General features: G+C 36.3%; 1 protein-coding gene across 4 annotated transcripts in view; it reads right to left on the minus strand.

Annotated features, from left to right (window-relative positions):
• Window positions 1-20000, minus strand: part of LOC122811859 (protein CTLA-2-alpha-like) — a 249742-nt gene that overhangs the window by 125708 nt on the left and 104034 nt on the right. For all 4 annotated transcript variants that reach the window (XM_044083982.1, XR_006366309.1, XR_006366307.1 and 1 more), the window contains exon 3: window positions 10307-10449. In XM_044083982.1, the coding sequence (XP_043939917.1) occupies window positions 10307-10449 (143 nt within the window). The remainder of the gene's footprint in view (window positions 1-10306; window positions 10450-20000) is intronic.

Genomic DNA, 20000 nt, shown 5'->3' on the forward strand with positions numbered 1-20000 from the left:
GTATCAGTTGTTTATTTTGCAATTACAAGAGATATTTAACCCTGGATGCTAACAGTTTTCTACCGATTATAGCAGCATTGCAAATATTATCTGAACTTTGTATAGTAAGCACTTTGTTACTGTTAAAGTAAATTTGTTATATTTTTTCCTCCTGTTCTCAACAACATTTTAACTACTGCAAGAGTCTAGAGAGTATGACCTGGATGCCCATTATTGACCTTATGTGTGCCAGGAGGAAGTTTATGTTATGTTTTCTTTTTTTCTCTTGGTAATGGGATCTGCCAATTTATTTTCTCATGTGGTAAAAGATAGCTCCCTGACTTTGGCATGGTAATGTCGGAACCCACATCCCCATAGTTACAGTGTATAAAAGTGGCATGCTTAATGAGGATGGGCCTGGAAGCTTTTCTAGTTTACTGGAGAATATTTTAGTGCCTTAAAATACCAGACTCTTGCATTTGTTTCTGTCTAACCGAGCATGCATTGCTTAGTATTTAAAGATGATGGGGTATATTATTCTTCTGGGAGGATTCTGGTTTGGCCCATCAATTTTTCTTGCTATAATGTTGGGGCGCTTTATTTATTTATTTATTTCAGTTTGATGATGGGGGTAGTCCACTGGGCCTAGAAAAGCCCATTTTTAGTGGAGGCCTGAGGGGGAGAAAAACTCCATAATTAATGACAAATACACAAAACAAAGAAATCATTGGTATCATACAGACTATACAATATTAAAATCATTTGCAGAATGAAGATCTTGCAATTATACAGTCTTAGAATCTTTTACAGAACATAGAATTTAAACAAAATAAAAGAGATTACTAGAAGTTGATTATTAACAGAGTTTGGAGTAGGTTCAAAGAGGAGTTGCAGAGAGAAAGGCAGTGAGTGTAGAATAGATGCAGGAGTAGGATTAGCACTGTATAATATAATCAGAAAAGTTAAGTGGTTAGATGAAGATGCTAGAGGGACTTATGTAGGAGAAGAGCATGAGAACTCCCACTTTGAGAATAGGGAGGAGTAGAGGAGGGATTTGAAGTTGGAGTGGTTTTGAGTATTTCTAAGGGAGGAAGAAAGTGAGTTCCAGAGTTTAGCTAAGATGCAGGATAGCAGAAGGTAACCTGGGGGTCGTAAAGGTTGATCTAAGTGAGCGTTTGGGAATATAGGGGGCTATGGTGGTGGAGAGAGAGGGGCAGCTGAATGGTTTGAATATGAGATTATGGGTAGCGGTAAGTTTGAGGAAGTTCAGGTAGTCAGGAAGTTTAAGCCATTGTAAAGAGTGGAGGGGGATACAGTGATGGGATGAGCTTCTAGACTTTGTGACAGATTTGCAGATTTTATTGTAGCAGGCTTTCAGTTTGATTTGTAAGCCAATTTGAAGATTAATGGAGCACTGTACATGAGAGAGGGGAGAAGGTATGAGTAGGCTAGGGTCCTTCTAGTGGAAGGGGTAAGATAGCAGTTATGCCTGTATAAAAGACCTAATTTTTGGTGGTTTTTTTTATGTTTGCTTGGATATGGGTATCGAATTTTAGATTTTCATCAATGATTACACCAAGCAGTTTAGTATGCGGCACAATTTCTATGAGGATGTTATTCTGGCTTGTTATTTTGAAGGAGTTTTTGTTGATAATCATGTTTTTAGATGGAGAAAAGATCAGTAATTTTGTCTTGTTAGCATTTAGTGCAAGGTGGTTGCCTTGCATCAAGGTTTTGGTATTAGAAAAAGCTAACTGAGTTTTCTGGAGAAGGTTGGAGGGGATTCAGCTGAAGAGATTATTGTTCAATCATCAGCATACTGGATTAGTGTGGTATCTGAGACAGAGTGGTGAAAGTTATTGATAAAAATATTAAAAAGTAAGGGGCCAAGGACAGAACCTTGGGGTACACCAGTAGGGGTGTGTAGAAAGGGAGAGGTGGAGTGTTTTCATTTAACAGCTTTTTTTCTTTCAGAGTGGTAAATAGTGAACCAGGCTATGGTGGAAGGGGAGACATTAAGAGAGGAGAGTTGAGATAGGAGTATAGGGTGGGAGACCATGTCAAAGGCTTTGGAGAGGTCTAGGAACAGGGTAGAAATGATCTTGCCAGAGTCACATTCATGGTTGATGGAGTTGAGGAAGGAGAGGAGGGTAGTGATAGTACTATGGCCGGGACGGAATCCGTACAGTGTAAGGGTTAGGAGGTTATTATGAGTTAGATATGACACCATTTATGATTGTATACATTTCTCCAGGATTTTTAAGAGTGAAGAAAGAATGGTGATAGGCCAGAAATTAGTAGTGTCAGTGTTTTTACCACATTTGTGGAGTAGAATGGTGAAAGACTGTTTCCATAGTGAAGGGATGTATGATTCTTGGATGGACCTGTTTATTATAATGGAGACAGGGAAGGCTATGCTGTCTGCAGATAATTAGAGAAAGGATGTGGGTAAGTTATCTGGTGCGGTGGAGCATAATTTTAGTTAGAGGAGGAGTTTTTTTTTATTATGTTTGTGGAAATAGGAGAGAGGCTGACGGGAGGGGTATGAGTTATAGGGTTAGAGGGAGAGGGGGAGAGAAGGTGGAAAATGGTGGGGGAAGCTGACATTAAGTTTGCCTATACATTCTACAAAGAAGGTGTTAAATAGAGAGGCTGTTTCTTGATCAGTATAGTCTGGGTTAGGGCATGGGTTGTCTTTACTGTCAGGATGAAGGATGGAGGAGATAGTATTCCAGAATTTTCTAGGGTTGGTAGTGTGTTCAGATTGAAGCTTGGTGTAATATGTTTTGCGGGCTCTAATTATTATTTTTTTTACGGGATTGCGGAATTGTTTAAATTCAAGTAGGACATTAGGTAGTTTATTTTTTGGTATTGTTTCCATCTTTTATCTCTTAGGAGCATAGTTTGTTTAGTTTCCTTTGATAGCCAAGGAGAGATTGCAGCTTTACGTCTTTTGGTCCTGAGAGGAGCAAGGCTATTGAGTAATTTCAAGAAGGTTTCATTAAAGTAATTGACGGTGTTATCAAGGGGTAAAGATTTTAGGGGTGTCCAGTCTGTTAGTTTTAGGCAGTCTGAAAATATTTGTAGGTTAAAATTAGAGAGGTTTTGAGTTTGTGTGTAATGATGCAGATTTTAAAGAGGAGATGAGTGCCAGTCTGCAAAGGCAGGCAGGTGGTCACTGAGAGGGTCAGGAAGGGTTCCAGTACTTGAGATTAGGTTCGGATGAGATACTAAGATACAGTCAGTGATGGAGCCAGAGGCTCCATCTTTATTTGGCCTGGTAGGAGAGTTTATTAGCTGGGTGTAGTTAAATGGGTTGATATTTTGAGAAGGAAATTTAGAGTTAATAGTGGCCCAATTGATGTTTATGTCACCTAGGATGAAGGTTTCTTTCTTAATGTTATAGTAGAACCACAAGAGAATGTCTTCAAGTATTGGGATGTTGTTGCTGGAGGTATGTAGAGGGCAGCTATGCATATGGATTTGTGTTTGTTAATTTTTAGGAGAGCTATAGTTAATTCAGAATTGGCAAATTTTGAAGTGGGATTGGTGTATGGAGTAACTGTATAGAAGAAGGAGTAGAGTATGGCTACGCCACCTCCTTTTTTGCTGGGTCTATCTGTATGTATCATTTGGTATCCCGGTGAAAGAATGTCATTGTCTTTTATACATGGTCTAAGCCAGGTCTCTGAGATGGCAACTATATCAGGCTGGTTATGGGACAGCCAAGCGTGGAGGTTAGGAATTTTATTACTAAGACTTTGGGCATTAACTGTGGTAAAGCAAATGATCTTGGGGGTGGGGGTGCGATGGGAGGGGATAAGAATTGGTTGGAGTGTTGGTGGGGCCAGGGTTGGGGTGAATATCACCAGAAAGCGAGAGGGAGATTTGGTACAGCACGTGTATAATTTAGTCTAATGTGGAAGGAGAGTTTGGGTAGTGATGTGGAGAGTATTTGTTAGGGTGTGGAGGGTGGAGCAGGTTTGGACAGGGTAGGATAGGTAGTACATTATATTTATAGAAGAGGATTGTGTTAGAAGAGTAGAGTTTGTGGGTTATAGAGGAGAAGGAGGGTTGTATAGTGTGTTGGAAGATGGATGTGTAGTGCGGAGATAAAGTATGGGAGGGAGTGAGGAGGTGTGTAAGGTAGGCGAGGGTGCATAGGAGTGTTATGAGTAATGACAAGCTGAGGAAGCATGTTTTATTATGAGACATTGTATAGGTTGAGTTTGTTCCTTTCAGACTGAAAATGGGAGGGGTAGGAGAGGTGATGGGTGATTGGGTGGTATGATGGTGTGGGAGGAGTTAGGGATGTCAATTTCAATGGCAGCTAGTTAATTCAGCCGCTCTGTTTTGGCACAAAAATCAGGTAAGTGAGCTGTATGCTGACAATGCTGGATTCACAAAGAATGATATAGCCTAAGGTGTTGCAAGGTCCGTTGCATTAGAATGCAACACTGTATATCGCTAGTGCGCTCAGTGGACAGTATTTGGGCAGCAAGGATAAAGAGAGGGTCAGTTTAAAGTTATATATCTAAAAGGGCTGCAACGCAAAAGCCTACTTATTGCAAAAAATATTAGCAAAACAAAGGTGAAGGAGAAACAAGGTTACAATTAAGAAAAAGGGGTTGGAGGAGCATCACAGTGATGTGCAACAGCTGAACCAGGTCAACAGATCGTATTTTAGCACAACAGATTACAAAAAGGCAAAATATACATAAAAAATTAACTTTTGTGATTGGTGGGACTATCCGCTGCCAGAGCATTCACTGTAGTGATGGGAAATCTTCCTGTGTAGAGTTGGCAGGAAGGTACAGCCTTTGTATAATAGCAGGGGACAAAATTAACTTTTGTGGTTGTTGTGACTATCCACCACCAGAACATTCACTGTAGGGTTGGGAAATCTTCCCATGTAGATTTGGCAGGCAGGTACAGCCTTTGTATAATAGCATAGGACCTGGATAGCATGCACACATCGCTGGAGTCAAGGGGATAGTGGGCCTATCTGATCTCTTGTGCTTACTCTCTCACTTGTTTCTGATATGAGCACAAGAGAGGTTTTATAAATGTTAATGGTTCAGTATCTTTTTGGTTACACTTAAAAGGTCTGCCCTTTGGGAATTCATTGATAGAGAACATGCCCATGAACATGGAGGGTTGTGATGTCCATAGGTGTGCCTTACTTTATGACAAATTAAGCACTCAAGATATTAGATTTTGAGCAGGTGTATTTGAGCACCAAGATCACAGCTGGCATAAGAGGTACATTAGGTAAGGGAATTGGGGGGTGGGGGGGTTGTTACGGGTCAGCGTGGAAATCTGTTACAGCTAAAATGTCCAACTGTTTCATCAGGATGGAAAGGGTCAAAGCACTAGCACAAACCTTAATTTCCTTTCATCAATACAGGAGGGAATAAACTTCCAGCAAGAAGGAGGCAAACCATGCAGAGGATTTAAAGGGATGGTAGTCAGATTGTTTGTCTGCAAGAATCCTACTTGAAGGTCAAAGAAGCAAATGAATTTCGCTCCTGTCACCACCCCCTTCCCTTTGCAGATCATAAATTGAGATAGATAGGGAAGAAGGGACCTATGCTTAGTTTATACAAAACTTTGGATTTAGTAAATCATGAGTGGAAAGGTAGCAGTAATGGAAGATGGATAATTTGGAAAAGAAGCATAAATGGATCATTGTGAGCTACAGGTAATATCTATTATGCCCCAAATGAAAATAGAGAAACCTTCTTCCAACAGGTGTTTCATGTCTTGGAAACTTTAGTAGTCAATACAGACTATCCAATTTGCTAGGTAATTTCAGCCCAGTTCTGGGTGAAAGAGTAAATCAACTTTTCAAATGGAAAGAATACCACAGAGTATATCAATGGCTACTAGGAGAATGGTTAGGGCAACATGATTATGTGGACTTATGGAGGTGGGAACATCTGGAGGAGGTACAGGTTACTTTCTCCAGGTTATTGCCAGACAAATGTAGTGACATAGATCAGATTATAGTGCCGTTACATATGTTAGGCAAAGGTAGGGGGAGTGGGGATAGGTAATTTCAATCTTTCTGATCATGCCCCATAGTAGGGGAGATAGAGTCCAGTATCCAAGTAAAGAAGAAATGCTGGAATTTAGTGCATTATAAATGGAAAGTACTGGGGAGGAAGTCTGAGCTTATGGAAGTAGTGGCCGATGTGGCAGAGCATAATATTAGCGTTAATGATGAAATGGGGATCCTGTGGTGGAAAAGATACATGCCATTTCTTAGAAGAGAACTGATGGACTGGGATGAAAGAGAGCAGAAGGCATGACTTACTCTAATAAGGCAAAGGGAACAACAGTTTAAGGAGTTAATTTAAAAGTTCAAATAAAACTTTCTAGACTTTTCTAGACACTTCTTAAGTGGAAGCAGAATTGATGAAGAGGGGATGACTTATGGTGGCTTAAAGAGAGAGAAAGAGTGACCCTAGAATAGTAGCCCGGACTTTCAAGCAATAGAGAGAAAAACAAGTAGTATGGACTATTTGGGGGGGGGGGCAGAGGGTATTATTTATGTAAGGATGATCACATTAGAAAATAATTCAGGGCTTGTTATGACACATTGAGTAGTTGCCAGAATGTGCCTCCTGTGGATTCATGGTAGTTCCAGGCAGCACAGCATGATGAATTTTAAAGAAGTGGATGTATGCACTAGACAGAGAGATAAGCTGGTGGATGTCAAAAGAGCTAAAGCAAAGCTCAGTTTGCACAAGGCTGCTGGGCAGGATGGGTTTCCAGCAGAGTTTTATAAATTGAATGTGATGTGATGACTGAAGATCTGGCTTGACTTTTTAATAGTATAGATGACAAAAAGATGGTATCCCCTCAATGGAACATGGCTATAATTTCAGTTGTTCTGAAGGGAAATACTGAGACACCAGGAATGGAGAATTTTAGACCAATATCACTTCTTTAGTTATTATTTATTATTTATTTATTGACATTTATTCACTGGGAAACTCCAAATGAGCACTGATGCCCTTTTCCAACAGAGGCAAATGGAGAAAAACTTCCAAGACTTCATATTTAATGCAATCAGTAAATACATAGCATAATAGTATAATACAATTTGTACTGATATTCACTAACATTACATTTGTAAGACTTATACTGAGACTTTACAGATAGTGGAGCGGTGTATTAGATAGGTAGGAGTAATTTAAGAAATACAATAGAGTGAGGTATTAGAAAAGATAGCAAGTTTGAGTGTTAAGAGAGAAATAGACGTAATAGTAATTTGGTCATGCTTATTAGAAGTAGGTATATCAGTTTAGAAAGTACAATAAAGTGAGGTATTAGAAGGGGATAAGCAGGTTACATGATTTAGTGCTTTAAATGGCGGTATAAGTAGGTGATGAAAGGTGTTAGAGAGCTATGTCTCAGATGAGAAACAGGGACACAACCAGGATTTGAGAGACATAAATTGAAAGGTGAATATTTAATACAGCACACAGTGATTGAAACTATAGACTCATTTAAGGACCTGGGTATATGGGTAGTTCAGCTATGAGTTTTTCTAATCGGGTCTATATTATAACATCGAAGTTTTTAAACATCGAATGGTATAATATCAAACCGGTAATGTTGAATGCTGAAAACAGCGAAGGTGCAGGACACCGAATTCTTTCCCAGGGAAAGAATTTGGTGGGCCATTGCTGTGGCTTCACTGTTTTCAGCATTCGATATGTTGGAACGTTACAGGTCGGGTTCAGGTAAGTGTGCGATTGTGTGTAGGTTAGGGTTAGGGGGTGGGTTAGGTGAGTTAGGGTTAGGGCACGGGTCAGGTAAGTGTGCGGTTTGTGGATGTTAGGGTTAGGGGTGGGTTACATGAGTTAGGGTTAGGGTGCGGATCAGGTAAGTGTGCGATTGTGTGTAGGTTAGGGTTAGGGGGCGGATTAGGTGAGTTAGGGTTAGGGTGCGGGTGAGGTGAGTGTACGATAGTGACGGACCTTAGGGTTAGGGTTGGGTTAAGGTAAGTGGATAGCTAGTAGTGTATGTAAAGTTTGGTTCAGGTTTAGGTGTAGGATTTTAAGTGTATGTGTGTGGATTACTGTTTTTTGTGTGTGTTTGTGTTGTGCGTATGTTTCTCGGAATAGCGAATTTTTTAAATTCGCTATTCTGACTGTTCGATGTTTACAGATTTAGGTGTTTGGGGTTTGATATTATAACATTCGATGTTTAAAAACTTCGATGTTATAATATAGACCCTTTCTAATCATATCAACCAATTGGTTAATGATAGTTATAGAACTATAGGTTCTATAAAAAGATTTATAAAGTCTAGGAAATCAAAAATGATAAAGTCATTGTTTGGTAGTTATATTAGATCCAACCTTAAGTATGGAATAAGAACATGGAAACCCTATAAGAAAACAAGTATGAGTAATATGGAAAGAACATAGCAGAAATATACCAAGTAATAGTTCAGATATTTTTAAGAACAGCCTGGACACTTATTATGGGAACAAGTGTTTTGGTGTAGTGGCAAGCTAGAAGGGCATTAATGTCCATGCTCTAAATATTTATATGTAAGAATGTCTGTAATAATACCTTCCATTAAAATAGATACTGTCATTACAGACCCCTAGGCACCTTCATGAATAATGAGCTCTTGTTTGATCACCATGTATCCTTTGTCATTAGGAAAGCCTTCTACCTCAGCTAATGGTACTCATCACTCATCAAGCTAATTCTGAAATACAGTGCATTGTTTAGCATGTACTTGTCTAAGTACTTAACCAATGTGAAAAACTCCAGCAATTCCTCAGATATTAGCTCTTAAATTGCACAGATTCCTAGAAGTGATAGTAACACAAATATAAGCTCAAGGGACCTAAATCTATATTGCAACATATACAGGCCGTATTGGCTTGACAGATATCTTTCCCAATAAATTCCTCACCACTGGAAAAAACTCTCATGTCTGTAAAGCAAAGCACCTTTCTCCCTATCTTCAAACCTAACATAAATGAAGAGCTAGGAAACCATAAATTTAGTCTAGGCCCAGTCCTCTCCTCCATCTTTTTTGATGAGGGCTATAACTAGTTGACTATACCAAGAGGAATGCAATGGCTAGATTTCAATTGCCTAATAGCAACCAAAGAGTGTTATGGCATGGACATTATACTGCAATACACTGTATATTTTAGCATTTTCTGGATGGTTCTGAGAATTGTTATATGGAGACAACAGAAGAGCATGGTGTTATAAACTACCAATATTTAAGGAATATAGGAACTTTATCATTAACAGAAGATATAGTTATGAGTGGGCTAGGAGGAGGACAGGTGTGACTAAAACCCAGTGTTACCAAGAAACAATCAACCACTGTGTGTGGCCTTCACTTCAGTTTGTTCCATGTCCTCCATACACTGCAGATAATATTAATTTGGGAAATTGCAGGTGAGTTATGACAACAGATTAGCATTAAGTCATCAACTGGCCCTGACCTCTATTTGGAGGAAAATACAAAAACAGTATGTCCAGGTACATGTGAAATACAAGGAAAATGATCATTCAATCTGATAAGCTGGAAGTTGGGCATAGATGGCTACCAGATTACATTAACACATTTTCATTTTTCATTTAACATGACATCTACTCAGGTCTATGTTTAGTTATATAATGGACTAAACATCGAACAGCTAATCATCGAACGCAAATCCGTGAATGTTCATTCATCAAACATTCACTTCTTCGAACATGTGAAATGAGGAAAGTAACTAGTTGGCTAACACTTTCTCATTTCAATAAACAAAATAAAGCAATGTTACTTCCTCATGTCACTCGCACACAGCAGTATTTCAAGCCCCTTTTCCCTACTAAAGTGTGGACTTGAAGCTAGTATATATAGTTGGGGGGTGCCCCCATGTTGAGTGGTATGGTGGATGAAGCCCCCCCCACCTGGCTGGGTTTGAAATACTGAATGTGTGAGACAGTGAAGTGTTGGCCAAATACTTGCTTTCTTCATCTCACAGGTTCAATGAAGCGAACATTTGTAAATTTGCAACCATGATTAGCCATTCAATGTTTAGTCCGTTTGATGACTAAACATAGATCCCATCTAATATATGTGCAGGAGGCTAGAATTCTGCAAAATGAAACAACATGCACACTAGACTAAGCACTCTGTAGTTTCTACCTAAGGCAGTTAATAAAAATACAATTAATGATTTGGCTTTGACTGCAGTTAGTAAAATGCAAAAAAAAAACCCTAGCATGAGGCCTGTTGACAAATTCCACACTTCCAATTTCAGCTGTTGAAAAATAAATATTCCTACAGAGTTACCTTATCAGAAAAATCATTCAGGCCCATCCACCAGCTTACTTTTCCTTCATCAGCTAGTTTATTGTGGTTCAGTACCATTTCCCTGTTTTTTTCCCAAATCTTTCGCCGAAATGCTTCCACTGCTAGGCTTTCATAGTTTCTTCCTGTAATAAAAAACATAATTTTCATTTAAAACTGTGACAAAATGCCCTTCAGTCAATCATAGCCATCTAGATTACAAAATGCACATGGAATTACGTGCTATATGATATACTGAAAAATATGGACTTCACTGATATTCAGGGCAATATCAGGAATACAAAAATAAATTTACTGTCTTACTCCCTTGTCTTTAAACTTCAACAGTGTTTTCTGATAATCATCAAAAATGCATTCTGTCACTCCTCTCTTTCTCTCTTTACAATATTCTGCAGACTTATTGCTACACACACTTTCGCTTAAAGATCATATGGAACAAAATAAGTTACAAACTCAATCTCATCCATCTTTATAGGTGTGGCCTTAGGTCAACTGGTGCCCTAGGCAAAAGGGCTCCATGGCACCACCCACCACACCACCTGGTGCCCCTATCCTAGTCTATCTACACCAAATAAGTACTGGAAAAGTGCCCCTGCTAGAGTGGGGCCCTAGGCGGCCGCCTAGTTGGCCTATGCCTAAGGCCGGCTATGTACCTTTACATAATTTCACTTATGACAGCAGCCCTGATTTAACATTTTAATTGAATTAGTTACCACTATATAAATAAATAAACTGGGTATGCCTACTACCTGTATGCCTGGTGGTAGGTGTACATTTCTATACTGAATGTCTTTTTTAAGAAATTTTTTATTCATTTAACATATTTATAATGAATCCACAGAAAGGAAGAAATTCAGTATTACATACTGTCATACAATGTTAGGAATACATTGAATCATCAAGGTAATCTTATACAATTAATACAGTAATAGTCTTGGTATTTCAATAGCAACAATTCAAGGCTTTTCCAACCACTGAAAGTCTTAGTATGACTTGTAGATCTTATTATGAGCACTTCATTTTCAGTTTTACATAGCATTGCTGCTAAATTTAAACATTCTTTGAATGTAGGAACTAAATTCTAGTTCCAATTTTTTGTAATACTTTTTCAGTGGCTGCCCAAAGGCTCAAATATTTGTGTTGTTTGGCTTTTACAGATTCAGAAAGGGGAACATTGATTAGTATTACTGATGTAATTAAAGAACAATTATCAGACCATAACTCTATAAAAATACTTATCTCTTCCCAATATACATTTAATTTTTCACAATCCATAAACGTGTTCAATCAGCTTTTACATCATTACTACATCTGCAACAAACTGAAGAAGTTAATTACTAAACTTACAGATTTTATAGGGAGTAACAAAACATTTTATATATACATATATATATATATATATATATATATATATATATATATATATATATATATATATATATATATATCATATATATATATATATATATATATATATATATATATATATATATATATATATATATATATATATATATATATATATATATATATATATATATATATATATATATATATATATGTGTGTGTGTGTGTATGTACATATTTCCACATAAAGACTTTCCAGTATAAATTTGAAGAAGTTTGACTGACTGACTTAAGTAACACAGTTTTATTCTTGCCATCTATTGAGTCAATCAATCCATTGCTATCTAAAAAGTTCCAGAATTTTGCATCAAAGTTATTATTTATAATTAGCTCATATAACTTGGACAAGCATCCTTTGTAGGTCAATTTACCTTCAGTGATAGAATTCATATATTCATACAGTGGGGGTATAGTGTTCCGTTCCTCTTTACTCATATTGCCTACAAATTAATTTACTTTCTTACTGATGGATAATTAACTGGTTAACATATTCATCCCACTTGCAATCTTTCAGTAAGTATTCTGGTGACTTAGCTTTTCCTTTTTCAAAACAATTAGACCATAACACTAATCCATTACATTTTAGTAAATTAATTTTAAAATTCTTCTAAGTTTCTATAAATCTAGAGGTGTGTACAGTGGGAAAGCACAAATATTTCCATTTTGATATTAATGTAGTTTTAAAAACATATTTCTTAACTGTTTTGAGAATAGATTTTATAAACACAGAGTCTAAAGATTGAAATGAATGTCCTTCTAAGCTTAATTTTATTAACCAGATGAAAGGACTTTTACATATTTCTAATTTATCATATTTGACAAATCTATAAGAACTTAGTATAATTGGCTCCTGAATGTTTTTACATTGACTAGTATAAGCTGAATCTATCCAGAGTATAATAGATTTAAAATTTGTAATAGAATAAGATTCTACATCTGGGGAGCTAATACCACCATATTCCCATAAACTTATATTGAGTTCTATAAGTAATTCTCAGCTTTTTAGGATACCATACAAATAAACTTCTTTAAAAGAATGTTGTCAGGTATTAAAAGTTATTGAATGCATTTTATATATATGTATAAACATTCATTCTGTTTTTTTTAATGAGAAGCAACACTTCTTCAATTATTCTTTTCAGAATAATTATTAAGAATCGTACTCACATCTTGCTAGATTTTTATTCTTAAATATTTTAGTCCTTTTCCTTCCTAGTTATATTTATATTTATCTTTAAACTTACTATCTAGTAATTGATTTAGCACTAAAGTTGCAGTTTTATTATTATTAAATTTCAGCAACAATACTTCTAGAAACTTTTCAATTTTATCAGCTATTTCTTCAATTGAATAATTTAAAATCTCCTATAGTTAGTAAAATATCTTCAAAAAGCTGTATTTTAGATTTACATTTCTTATTAACAGAGAATCCATTAATTTTTCATTGCTTCTTATACTATTAGCTAAGGGTTTGATAACTTACTCAAATACTAAAAGGGACAGGGAAATCCTTGTTTTGCGCCTTAAAGTGAATCCTTCAAAGAAATGTATGATCGAATGTTAACATTTGCTTTGGAGTGTCAATATAGTTTTATTTTAATATTCCAATAAATTGATCTGCAAATGCAAACACTTCTAAAGTTTGAAACAAGTAGTTCCAATGTACAGAATCAAAAGAACGTTTGATATCTAAGCTAATTAAGGCTAATTTCTTGTTCATTCATTTTACTAAATCTAAGATAGTTTCTGCCCTTATCATATTATTATACATTAATCTAGTGACTATAAATCCTGTTTGATCTTTATTAATTTATCTACTATATCTCTTAATCTTGTAGTGAAGATGGATGTAAATATTTTATGGTCTACATTTTATAATGAAATAGATCTAAGGGCGGCACAGTGGTGCAGCGGTTAACGTTGTCGCCTCACAACAAGAGGTTCTCTGGTTCGATTCTCGGCTGGGGTGCCTTCTGTGTAGAGTTTGCATGTTCTCCCTGTGTTTGCGTGGGTTTCCTCCGGGTACTCCGGTTTCCTCCCACATTCCAAAGACATGCATCTGGAGCATTTCTCCCCGGGCCTCCGCTGAAAACAGGCTCTGTGGAACCTAGTCGGACTTTCCCGGTCAACAAATGTTAAATAAAATAAAAAATAAATAAAAATCTATATGGGGAAAAATGTATTATCCTTTCCTTGCTTAACTATAGGTGAGATTACAGAAAATTTTCATGAGGAGGAATTATTTTTCACTCTGAATTGTCTTGAAAATGTCACACAGTAATTCTAAAATATTTAATGCAAGCAGACAAAATAATTCAATAATTTAATCATCTAAGCCTGAAGCTGTACCATTTTTCCATTTTCAAGCTTTTTTAACTTCTGTTAGAGTAATGGGCCTATTCAACAGAGATATTTGTTAATCGTTAAATACTTATTAGTTTTTCAATGATCAGGATTATCATTTTCATCTTTATTAAGATCCTCATGGATTTTTTTTTTAATATTAAGTATTTCCTCCATGTCTGAAGTAAGCCTATTAGTGTGAAGATTTTGGATTTTATTGATTTGTGCCTTTTTGTTTAACATCTTACTTCTTATTTCTATTTGCTGATCTATGTAATTGTTTTAAGTGCTTGCATAGCAGTGCAATTTTACTTTTTCTAAAGTTATCTCCATGTTATGTTTTTAAAACTGTTTGATAGTTTGTCATTAATTTTAATGACTTCAGTATTATCTAATTTCTTTGTTTGCTGTTCCATCTCACTTTGTATATTTCATTTTGTATTTAGAACAACTCTTTAACCTTCTCTTTCATTTTATTAGTATTTCATCTTTCTATTCTATCTTTAATATGCCTTTTATGAAATCCAATAATATGACTTTACTAATATGACCATTATCATTCAAAGATAAAAAAATCTTGATTTGTTCCTTAAGGTAACTCTTAAATTCTTTTCATTTTATCATATATACTGAGATTCTATAAATAATCTGAAATTTCCTTACATCCATTAATATATTTATACTTAGTGCATTATGATCAAATAAAGGACAGGGAATAGTTTTAAAATAATTCACTTTATTAAGTAAACCTGTAGAAGCACAAATCCTATCAATTGTAGTTTGCCTCCCATGTGCATAAGAATAATTAATAAAGAACAATGACATATCTTCTGCATTTACTATTAAATCAACTAAATTATTATTACTAATCCATCTGTTTAGTGCTTTATCTAATAACAAAATTTTAGCTTTCTTCTGTTAACTTGTATCTTTTATTCTAGATATGCAGTTAAAATCTTCTGCTAGAATTAAACTACACATCTGATGACTTTGCAGTAAGTATAAGCAATCTTTAGCCACTCTTAGACCTATTTCAGGGATCTAGTAAAATTAGATAGTGTACAGAGTTTGCCATTATATTTAATTATTACAAATGTATTCATTCATTTGGGATCATTAATGGATTCCATGACCTTAGGCAGTACAGGAGATATTCCCCAAAGTATAGCATTATAGCAGTTATTCTACTCTTTTTATTGAAAGAAGCAGATTATTACATTTAATAACCTAAGTTATTTAAATGTTGTATATCTTTATCTATCAAGTAAAACTCTTGCAAGACTGTAATGCCTCCTCTATTTAATTTTAGATATCTCATTAATGATTTCTTTTTGTTCCCATTATTTAGTCTATTTACATTAATAGATAATAGACTAAAACTATCCATAGTGTGTACTTGAAAATATTTCTTTTAAAAGATAATATGACACATTTATCCACCATACTAATTTAATTGTATATAAGACTCTATTGCATTTCTCAGACATTATCTTAACACTACACATTGAACAAAACATGCTGGAGGGATAGGTCCCTGACCCAGAGACTCCCCATTCTCTGTGGGAACCTTATCGATTGGATGGGAGATAGGAAATTCACCCTGGGGATCATGTTAGTTGCCCTGCTAGACAGGGGTCCAGGGAAGTAAAAATTGTGGGAATAAATATCCGGGGAATTGTTCGGCCAGGCTTGTATAGGCCCTAGGGCCAATAGCCTAATACCAACCTATGAATCTATGAACAAACTAAACTACTAACACTCTTAAATAAAAACAGAAACAAGTCTACATCTGTAACTATAGATAGATAGATAGATAGATATATAGATAGATAGATATAGATATAATAAAACACAACCTACATTGGATGCCAAAACACCTAGTTTGCCTATTGAATAGACTAACTAATATACTATCTCTATACCTACCAATACCTAAAAATATAATAAAAAAAAACTAGCCAAAAGCTGCCATGACTTTCAAATAATTAATATAATATAATATAATATAATATAATATAATATAATATAATATAATGTAATATAATATAATATAATATAATATAATATAATATAATATAATATAATATAAGATCATTTTATATTTTATATAAATCAGAAATAATAAGATACTATTAATTTAATTATATTTTTCCATTTAAAACTATCCCCTCATTGCTAGATTAATCACAAATATTAAAAATCCAGTAGTGTACTGTATACCTATTTACATAATAAATTATCTACTAAATATTCCTAAATTATTTGCTCATTCAACATTATTATAACAAAATCTATAAATAAATAAGTAGAACAGAGTGGGACCCCAAGAGATAAAGGTATCTGTAAACTTACATGTGACAAGTAATCTTATCATGATAAACTGTTATACAAAAGGAAAATCAATGTGCATATATATTTATCATGCTAAAAGACTTATACATATTTTATAGATCTAACAAAAGATCTTAATTAATTTTAAAAGTACAGGTGTCTATATCTTAAAATTGTGAAACACTCCTAATATGATGAATATTAAAATATTTAAAATTCTTTAGCTTATTAAACTAATTCATAAAAAATATATAGATTACTTACATCAAAGGGAATCCCTGGGATTCAGTAAACTCCATGTAAGCTTTGCGCAAAGCCTGCATGAGTTTTCATGTGTGCAAGGTGATGTGAGGTGAGCAGTAGTGCTTATTACATACTCATGCCATGCACAGTGTTTCAATGTAAACAGTCATGGTTTCATGATTGGCAACAGTGTTGTCAGTAAGGAAACCATGTAAAGCAACATGGATAACAAACCTGTTTACCTCAGAGCTCAGTAGTTTAGTGATTGTGCAGAATGCCACAATGATAACCAGGGCTTAACATATAGTTATGTATATGTTCCAAACACAGTACAGGCTTGTGTATACAATGCAGAGTATTCTGAAATCCCTTTCATGCATTCTGTACAGATGGTGTTTAAATGATCTGTAAGGGTACATGTACTGCCATGTAAAATAAACAATCAAGGGAAGTGTGTGTATTGAATAGGGGCACATATATGAATTTTAGGAATGAACACAGTGAAAGAGGACAGGTGAAACAACCTAATGTACAGCAGATGAGGGCATGTCAGTGTAAGACAGTTTTAGCAGCAATATCAATCACATATCAATATGGTACGGTATGGACTGCACAGTGAAAATGTGTATAATGTGACTATCACACAAGGTGACAGTGTGGGAAAGATGTCTGTGAGATGAGCATCCTTAAATGAACAATGCAGAGAACATCTATCAGGGATGTTGTATACAACTAGGTTAGGGCGCATGTTGTGAAAGTGCGCAAACTGATTTGCTTAAATATGAGTGTATTCAAAGCAGAGGTCTCCAACAAGTGGGGCACAGGTAAAGACTCATGGACAACAGTAAAAGAAGTATGCACAATCATGGACGATATCATAATAATACCAACAGTAATCCTATGTCTTAGACATAACATATGTGAGTGTAAGTGATCAGAGATGGTTCTATACAGACACTTGTACAGCTATTATGACATGTCAGCAATCTGACACTGTAACATCTGCTGAAGGTGTTAGAAGGGACACTGCTATACCTGCATGTGACATTATGATCAATACAAGCTAGTTGACTGGTGTGTATGGCATATATAATCTTCTTCTTCTTCTTTCGGCTGCTCCCGTTAGTGGTCGCCACATCAGATCAACTGTTTCCATTTCTTCCTGTCCTCTGCATATTGCTCTGTCACACCAACCACCTGCATGTCCTCTCTCACCACATCCATAAACCTTATCTTAGGTCTTCCTCTTTTCCTGTTACCTGGCAGCTTCATCCTTAGCATCTTTTTCCCAATATACTCTGCATCCCTCCTCAGCACATGTCCATACCAATGTAATCTTGCCTCTCTGGCTTTGTCTCCAAACCTTCCAACCTGGGCTGACCCTCTAATATACTTATTCCTAATCATATCCATCCTTGTCACACCCAGTGCAAATCTTAACATCTTCAACTCTGCCATGTCTGACTCCTGCCTTTTTGTCAATGCCACTGTCTCCAACCGTATAACATAGCTGGTCTCACTACCCTCTAGTAGACCTTCCCTTTCACTCTTACTGGTACTCGTCTGTCACAAATCACTGCTGACACTCTTCTCCACCCACTCCATCCTGCCTGTACTCTCTTCTTCACCTCTCTTCCACACTCACCATTACTCTGAACTGTTGATCCCAAATACTTAAACTCATTCACCTTTGCCACCTCTACTCCCTGCATCCTCACCATTCCTCTATCCTCCTTCGCATTCACTCATATATATTCTGTCTTAGTCCCGCTGACCTTCATTCCTCTTCTCTCTAGAGAATATCTCCACCTCTCCAGGGTCTCCTCCACCTGTTCCCTACTCTATGTATATGTCACAATCCACACTGTCATGAATTTTACCCATACCATCAATGTTATCAAACAGCTATGTGTGTACTGTGTGTGTCACTAGAACACGTATCACACATGCAACTGGTTTAATAAATTGATAGGGGTTCTGCGCTATCAGACAGTAAATTTTATGCAACAAAAAGAATACCTAGGCATGGCCAATAAGATGTGTGACAAATGACTGTGCAAAGGTGGTACACTTCAGTTACATATTACTGGAAGATGTTTGGGGAGTTACATGAACAAGGGCGCATTGTACTCAGTTATTGGTGTGATGAAGGCTGTGAACTATGGAGGAATTATGGCCTTTGATGTAGATGTCCTTCACATACTCAGTAGTTGTTTTACATACAAGGCAGTAGTCAGCACTCTGGCCACATGCTGGTGGATCTTCCATATACCATATACCCAAAGACACAGATCGCATACTTATTGGTCTGCTTATAGGGTGTGAAGTCTACATTATCCTTGGGTTGTCCATTTGTTTTCATGATTTAATAAATTCCCCATGTTTCTGTTTCATCTCAGGTGTTATATTGGCTGTGGCAGGTGTCTTTGGTGTGTGCTGATACTTTGTGTATTATACTAATATCACAGTTGGAGTCAATGATTGCCCACAATCAATAGTCCTTCAGACAGCTGTTTGGACACAGGATATGTATGCCATTCATGACATCTCTTACTTAAATAATGGACAGAAAATGGCCTAGCAGACAGCCCTTTTGTACGGTCCTGATCACTGGACCTGAAATACAGGTCACTTCACAGCATATCATGATGCCACACGTGATCCACTGGTCTACCCATTTGTTGATATAGGTGTTTATTGCCCTCATCTGACAGTGTTGAGTGAATACCTCAGTGCAGATTTGTGGCAAATGTCTTGGACTTGTCATGTTCAAAAGGATGATAGTGTTATCATCATGCATGCCCTCAATGGCCTGTTTGAGGACATTTAACAGATGTAACAAACATTATGTAGCATTAACTACTCATATAGACCCATTGCACACAGCCAGGATATTACTAGTGTCCATTTAGAAAAGGTCCATGATGACATGTTTGTCTACCTCACAGATGAAGAGAGTCAATATGTGTCTATGCATGCAAGCATTGGGTGCTGCCCCCACCAACTCAGATGGATGCATGTTGATATACATCCTTCTATGGGAACATACTCTAAGTGGAAGGTGTGCTGAAGTGTGCATTCAACCATGTCAGGAAGGTGTATGTGCTGAGTCATGCTATAAGTGACCTGTGATATTGTTACAGCCCATTAATTATATGTGATAGGCCTGAATGAAGGTAAGACAGTGCATACTACCTATCGTGATCTGACCTGGGGTACAGACACAATCCATCATGTAGGTATCATTGAGAAACTCTCCCAGATTACATCACTAGATTGGCAACCAATTTACTCACCAACAGAACACATACTGTGAAAGTTGATGACTCAACCTGTACCAATAGAGCTGTCA

This window comes from Protopterus annectens, chromosome 9.part0 (assembly GCF_019279795.1).
Source record: "Protopterus annectens isolate FY-2018-M chromosome 9.part0, PAN1.0, whole genome shotgun sequence".
Classification (NCBI taxonomy): domain Eukaryota; kingdom Metazoa; phylum Chordata; order Ceratodontiformes; family Protopteridae; genus Protopterus; species Protopterus annectens.